Genomic DNA, 7,765 nt, shown 5'->3' on the forward strand with positions numbered 1-7,765 from the left:
TTGATGGGGAAGCTTCGAAATTGGAAACTATAATTGATAGGTTGAAACAGTCGATGATGGCGGTGATTGAAGCGACGGATCATCTACGAGGACGGGCAGTGAGGTTTGTCTTTGCAGCCATGGTGTGGTCGCCTCTCTTTCTGCGATCTGTCTTTGCAGATCTGAGCCTCTTAGTTAACTACTTTTAGGCTAGCCACTAGAATTACTTTTGGGCTATAAAATGCATATTGTAATTTTTGGGCTACTGGATGATATATGTTTAGGCCGATGGGCTATAAATGAATTTTGCTCAAATTTAAAAGCTTTGCTAAAGACGAGGGTAGATTTGACTCAATAGTATAATGAATGGTAAATATGAACAATATATCAAAATAGAGGGATATATTTGGCGATTTTCCCTTTTCTTTATTAAATGGAAAAGATACCTATTAGTCATAATTTTGTGATAGATTTTTATCGTATAATATTTAATGGAAGTCCAAAAAGTTATTTTCATTATATCTTATTTCATCTTTACTGTTTGTATATATTATTTAGAATCGTTAGGTTTGTGCGCAACTTATGTTGAGATTATTATTGAAGGGTCATAATACAGAGATTAAATAATGATAAAATTATGTAGTGAGTATATTCTTATTCGTAAATGTTTGATCATTGATCTAAAATAACATACAAGAATATAATATAAAAAATTATGTTTGATTTTACACTAAATAAACTTTTATTTCCAGTTTTGACATGAGTGTTTTTAAAGGATTTGGGCGGGGGGGTTGTATGGCATAAGAAAAATATTGTAGTGGTAAATAATCCTGAAATTGCTTATACCAGAATTAAAAATTCAATTAAACACTGTTACTCCGTATCACTTATCACCAAGCTAGGGATAATAATTACATTCGTTTGGAGTTTCGTGTGATCAGACATACATACAAAGCGAAACTTGTAATATTTGGAATTGACCAACTTCTTTGAACGATTATTATGGAAAAACTTTAATGCACGCTTGAGTGGAACAAGTGAAAGCCGATCATGATTTTAAAGAATAGCTCAAGTGCTAAACGTTGACACAAGTTGTCTTCATTTTCTCCAATGTTTTCTGCTTTTATTTGTCGTTGCATCAGGTTTCTTTTAACCTTTTTGATTAGAGGCTTAACTGTCAGACTTCAAGAAAAAACAAGGCTTATTTATTAGAGAAGTTCATGTGGATTTAGGCCTAGATGAGGCAATGCCTCCTAACGAGGTATATATACACTCACGTGACATGCAACTTTTCAATTGAGGAAACAACTTCTGGTTAAAGCTAAGTAAATGGTGGTCATAACAAATGAGCATGGTTTCCTAAAGGGGAAATATAAGATTCAAATGCTTCATCAGATCTACATCTGAATGTCAAAGTGGGGATAAAGAGAGGAGTACCACAATATCAAAAACATAAGAAAAGTTTTGGTATAACAACGGAACGCATCCCTCATATAGTTAGGCTTGGACCATCCACCAGAAAGGACGACTGCTGTTGAAGCTCCAATTAGACTGCTTACATAAAGTAAACAACATTGGTGTCATTATGTATCCACAATTGGCCTTTCTCTTGCATCATCTGCACATTAGAGTTCCACTATTAGTTCTTTAACCTTCAAAAACTAAGTTATCCAAGTGCAATATGTCAAAAATAAAATCAATAGACATTTCAGTGTTGGCTACTTGTGAAAAAAATAGGTAATCTTCACAAACGTTTGAAACTTTGGACATCAAAGACATTGTAATTAAAGAACTCGCATACCTGTAATAGTTTCTCTATCTCCACCTTTGAGTAAGGTACAGGCGCCCCATTGTTGACAACACTCTCTACATCAGCAACTGAAATTTGTTCGACATGTTGTGAGCTCCTGTGCCTACCAAGCACTGCACTGAATGCTTGCAATCTGCAAGCAAATTTAGAGATGTTAGATTCCATAATCAACATCAATCATGGAGTATAAGAAAATGCATTCAATGATCAATTAGTTAATCACTCACCTCTCAGGAGAGATGCTGATTTCATCTGCTGAAGGATCATCGGTTTCCATTGCTTCACTGCCACTTTTCCAAGAAGAATGCAAAAGAAAACTTTAGAGACATAGACATTAGAAGGATAAATATCGTAATAGACAAGAAAAAAACCATATAGATAGATCATCAAAGGAATGAAATATGAATAACATCATATAGATAGATCATCAAAGGAATGAAATGTGAGGAAGTTGCAATCACCTACTATTATTTAGTTGATGACAACTTAGCAGTTATTAGAAAACCACTTACCGAAAAACTAACATACCTGTAGCAGATAAACAAGATACCCCTAAGACTCAAAAATGGTGATAATAGCTGAAGCAAGTATATTCATTCAGTAACTCACCCAACTCCGTCGGCTTCATGATCAGCTGATTCAGTACCAGCATCATGCTCAGCTCTGCGTTTACGAGCTGAACCATTATTACCAGCATCATGGTCAGCTCTACGCTTTTTCTCCAATTCCTTTTCTCTTTCTTGCTCACGTTCCTCCATCTCAGTCAGTTCTTGATGATATATGGCAAAATGTAGAACTTGAAGAGCAGCATCAACATCAGACTTCAAAACCTACCAGAAAAGGAATTGAAAGAAATTTTGTAGCAAAAGAAAATCCATTCAGTGAAGATAACCACGCCAAGAATGAGAAAGCAGAACATACTCGGTGAAACTACAGTCCTAAGAAGTTATATATGGTTTAGTTCATCTTCCTACCATATGAATTATAATCAAAGAAGATTCACACCTGTCTTCTCAACTTCAGCTTGGCATGGGCAGTTGAGAGCCGAATAATTGTTTCCAAAGTTCTGGCAGTAATTGGAAGTGTTCCTCCCCCAGTCTATTGGAAATTCAGGCAAATCAATTACATCACAAAAAACCCGTAACAAGATAATTATCTGGATATTCAGACATCAAACACAAACCTTGGCATTTGTACTGGCACTCCTAAGCTCTGCATAAGCAGTAGCTATGTGATCAGATGCCTACAAATGGTTATCATAAATATCAGAATGGGAGCAGTACATCAATCAAGGTTCATGTGAGATGAAACTACAATATGCCTAAGGTTTATTTAAAGCCTTATTCTTAAAGAGGGATTTCAAATTTTAAATTCCAAAGGAATAAAGAAAAAGTTGATTTTGCAAGGGAAAGCAAAGGTGGTATCATCAAATTGCGTAAATTAAGCTAATTACCTCATCAGTCAATTCAGGGTGGATCCTGTTTTTTGCATAATGAATGTATATCTTAAGAAACTGGATGGTCAGCGTATCCTTTTTACGCCGACTTGAATTACCATGTAGCGTCCGATTATGCTTCACATAGACAGGTATTTCATCCTTGTCATTTTGCTCTTCATATCTTGAATTGTCATCTAATGTCGAGCTACCTAAAAGGTGAAATAGTTGGCTTCATTCATAAGCAAAAAAGAGAAGGCAACACATGGAGATTTTCAAACTTCTCTGCAAACCTACCTCCATCTATTGTACGATACTGATGCATGCGCAAAACATGCTCAGAAATTTGACGATCAACCCCAGGATCCATTTGATCCAGAACAATAAACAACAAATCAAAACGAGAGAGTAGAGAGTCTGGGAGTCCGATGTTCTTCGTTGGAGTTAATGATCGGTCATACTGACAAGAACCAAGATGGTATAGAAAAGTTAATGACACGTATCTTAAGGATATTACACATAGGTGGACGTGTTTTGAACAACTTACAGATCCATAAATGGGATTTGCAGCTGCAACTACACTGCATCGAGCATTCAATGATGCATGGATTCCTGCTTTAGCAATTGTTACAGTCTGCTGTTCCATAACTTCATGTATAGCAACTCGATCTTGATCATTCATTTTATCGAACTCATCAATGCAAACAACACCTCTGTCAGCAAGTACCATGGCACCAGCTTCTAGCCTTCTTTCTCCTGTTTCCAAGTACATATTTGTCAGTTTACTCTACATACAATGCAAATCCTGCTTTTGAAAAAGATTTACCTGTTTCTTGATCAGAAGTAACTGCAGCTGTCAAACCAACTCCAGAAGAACCACGACCAGTAGTAGATATTGCTAATGGAGCAATATTCATAATTGCTCTCAGCAGCTGAGACTTAGCAACAGATGGATCACCAACCATCATCATGTTTATATCACTAAATACAGTAAAAATGGTTGCTGTGAGGACTCAAGAATCAATCTCATATGGAGAAGTACTGTACATCAAAAAGTTCTACTATAGTTGTCTGAAGCAACTGAAAAGAAAAGGCTGGATTCACATGGTCAAGCAGTAATGCTAGCAATGGGGCTAAGGACAGCAAAAGGACGCTAACATAAGGCCAAAGAGCTCATCTTACCCTCTTAAATGAGTTCCATTTTTCAAGTTCTTTTCAATCCCACCAAGCATGAGCAGAACTACTGCTTTCTTTATCCACAAATGCCCATAAATTGACGGAGCCAGTGAATTAGCAAGCAGGTCAAAAGTATCATCTCTACCACATATATTCTTGATGTCTTTCAGGACTTTCTCTGTGTAGTTTGGCGCATTTGCTGACTTGTTAAGGAGAGACACATTGTTAGCTATGAGGATTGTTCTGCACAACAAAATTGGTGGACAGGATTAAATACAGAAAACAGTGGTTAACTACTCTAAGGGTAGTAATTTACTTTAAACACACTACCTGAATACCCCATTCATGCTTCCTTGGCTTTTACTAGGAAGAGCTTTGTATACCCCAACAACTGCTACACGGTCTCCAGGCTTGCATGAATCAACAAGATCATCCTCCACAACTATATCCACTGTTCGAGGAAGTTGACCAGGAGCAGAATTTTCAGGAACCTCTTGCATTGATAAAGTTTGGTGATCTTTATATGTGCATAGCCCATATTCTGTAACTAGCAAATTTCCATTATCATCCTACAACATGATCATTCTTGTAAAATTTCTTTTTGCTAAATAAAAAATAAAAACAAAACTACACAGAAAATCAATTTATTATTACCCGTGTCGGGTACACGGAACCAGTTGGCAGACCAACATTTGACGTGATATCTCTGTATTCACGGGCCATGAATTTATCAGTTGTCGGGCAAAAGTGGACACTCTTTACTACCTTTGGCCTCACAAGAGAACCTATAGATGTTGAAAGTAGGAGTTTTCATCAATAAAGTTAACTAAAATAGTCAATTAGTAAGTAGCCTCAAAGCTAAGGACTCAATATAAAACAAGTAATTTATAACTCAACAAATTACAGACAATGTTTATAGCTCAATAATTTCGTTGATGACAGGTGAAGTCTGTGATGTAACTTGTGTCTCTCCTTTTAGTAATACATGTTAATGTTTCATTGCAAATATAAGATGGAAAAGCCAATGCAGAATAGATATGATGCTGATAATGAAAGAGAGTGATAAAAAATAGTGATACACTTCAGTTATAAACAACAAGAAATAATGAAAACTACATGTGTTTTAATATTCATGCATACTTCATATTGCAGATATAAGGAGGAGATATCAAGAGGAAAATTGATGCTAATAAGGAAACAGAGCAACAGAAGACAACACATTCATACAACAACTTGATGTCCATGATTCGAGAAATTGGAGTATAAAGCATGAAAAGCATTGTGGATCAAAAGAAATCTCTACCAAAAGGGATAGTCCATAAGCAACTTTTGTTTCTTGTCTCGCTAGAAGACAGCTAGCCAATCATTTTCCAGTTTCAACCAGCAAACTGCACACTAGTTACTGAAACTAACAAAGATCCAAAATGCTTCTAAAAACATTTTTCTGAAAATAAGGAACACTGAAATCACCAGTAAAAATGGATAAAATGGATATCTCTTGTCCAGTCCAGCTACTTAGGAGTTAGGACTCAATTATAGCTCTTGCTTAATAAGTTGAACCCTCTTATAGTAGAACTATAGTCCTAGAAAGGTCAGTGTTCTTGTGCGTTCACAAGCAACTGCTACTGATATAGCATGACCCCCTACAAGGGGGCAACTACTAAATCACCTTAACTTCAATCACTAGACATATACATGTCTCCTCCTGTCGGATGGACATGGATATGTTTTAAAGGTCATTCCAAATGGAAAATCACCACCAACATGCAGCTGTGAAACACATATCAGCTGTATCATCATACCTAAACCTTTGTGGCATAATATAAAACAACTAGCACACCAGTTAAATAGTTCTCTCTTTTCATTGTTTTTACCATTAAAAAGGCACTTTTTTGGAAAGTATTCATCAATGTTTTCACCATAGACCCTAAATCATCAAAACTTGCAATACGGAATGACTCAGGAATTATTAGTCCTTCCTACTGATTCATTAACGACATCAATTAAAAACAAACTACTTCATTGGCTAAATTGTTGATACCATAGTACATACTAATAATTCAAAATATACACTTTACACTGACATAACACCACAAAGTCAAAACATATATGAGCTAGAAATGAGCACTATAAACAGATTGAAAAGTCATACACTTGGTAACAATTCCTTCAACGCAGACCATGGAACCAATGAAACGGGACAAAAGCTCTCTTGGGGTCACTCTCCTCGAAACAAATGGACCAGTAAACCCAACCAACACTTGCTCTCCTTCTTTAAGGTACTTGGGATTATGGGTCCGGATCATATCCGTTAAAGAATCAACCAATGGTTGCATATATTCACTTGGATTCTGAAGAAGCCTACACAATTCAAGAAAAAGAAAAAATTGACAAACTGGAAACTAATGTCAACAACCCTAGCTAGTACTTCAAATACTCCAACAAACAAAAATATCATTGAAAATCTTGTTCTTTTCCAGCATTTTTTCCCTCAAGTTGATCATGCAAGCTAAGAAACTGGAAAAACCAAAACATCAAGCCTAGGTAGTAGTTCATTTTCAAAACGCCAACCAAAAATCAGTATTTAATTTTTATTTTTTTCTTCAAATTATACGAGCCAAATCACATCACTGAAATTCATGAAAAAGAGGAAACCTGCGAGCCAAATCAGAGCCTTCTCTGTCATTGTAGAAATCAGAGAGGTCCAAAATGACACGACGCCTATTATTGTTGATCATTGAGTCAAAATCCTTCTTCAGCTCCGTGTCCAACTCCTGCAAAAAGTGAATCAGCAATCGCATATATAACGCAAAAAAAATAATACAACTCACAATCCGTCAAATTACACAAACTATATCAAACAGAAATAATGTGGAGAAAGAAATATAAAAAAGGTTATGGAGAAAATCTTACAGTTTGTTCAAAGAATTTGAGGAAAGTTCGCTTGTGCGATGCCCTGACTTCATCACTTAGATCCATGGCTGACTGAGAGAGACTGAAACCGTGTGCGCGAAGAGAGGGGGGGGGGGGGAGGGAGAGAAAGAGAGAGAGTTGTGAAAGTTGAGATTTGGGGGGGTTTGCGTCTTATTTTGGAGTTAGGGTTCGGAATTTGGCGGGAAATGAAGGGTTGAGGTTGGCGGGAAGGAGGAGGGCATTTCGACACGAGGAGGGAGACACGTCATTCTATCCGCCTTATGTTTCTTGTTCTTATTTTTCTTTTTCTTACTTTATCCGTCCAGAAAAAAGATGTTATTATTTTAAATATTATTTAGAAATGAAACATCCTCTAAGATATTTTAAATTAAATTATTTTGATTTTTGTTTATCTCTATGTAGTTTATGATAACATCACAAATTGTTAACTT

General features: G+C 36.2%; 1 protein-coding gene across 4 annotated transcripts; it reads right to left on the reverse strand.

Moving 5' to 3' along the window:
- Positions 1-1,334: 1,334 nt before the first annotated feature.
- Positions 1,335-7,563, reverse strand: LOC107805042 (DNA replication licensing factor MCM3 homolog 2). 4 transcript variants are annotated; one of them, XM_016629016.2, is made up of 16 exons: positions 7,314-7,563; positions 7,056-7,174; positions 6,553-6,761; positions 5,055-5,185; positions 4,731-4,969; positions 4,407-4,643; positions 4,051-4,205; positions 3,772-3,980; positions 3,522-3,684; positions 3,243-3,436; positions 2,973-3,032; positions 2,795-2,887; positions 2,399-2,619; positions 2,017-2,079; positions 1,781-1,922; positions 1,335-1,597 (listed from the first exon to the last, which is right to left on the reverse strand). In XM_016629016.2, the coding sequence occupies exons 1-16, from the start codon at positions 7,377-7,379 to the stop codon at positions 1,535-1,537; spliced, it is 2,364 nt and encodes a 787-aa protein (XP_016484502.1). In that variant the 5' UTR covers positions 7,380-7,563; the 3' UTR covers positions 1,335-1,534. The 4 variants fall into 4 exon arrangements, with proteins under 4 accessions (XP_016484502.1, XP_016484503.1, XP_075106251.1 ...); XM_016629017.2 differs by having other exon boundaries at positions 2,017-2,073; positions 7,314-7,509; XM_075250150.1 differs by having other exon boundaries at positions 2,017-2,073; positions 3,243-3,432; positions 3,518-3,684; positions 7,314-7,509.
- Between the last annotated feature and the right edge of the window lie 202 nt (positions 7,564-7,765).

The sequence above is a fragment of the Nicotiana tabacum genome, chromosome 3 (assembly GCF_000715075.1).
Source record: "Nicotiana tabacum cultivar K326 chromosome 3, ASM71507v2, whole genome shotgun sequence".
Classification (NCBI taxonomy): Eukaryota; Viridiplantae; Streptophyta; class Magnoliopsida; order Solanales; family Solanaceae; genus Nicotiana; species Nicotiana tabacum.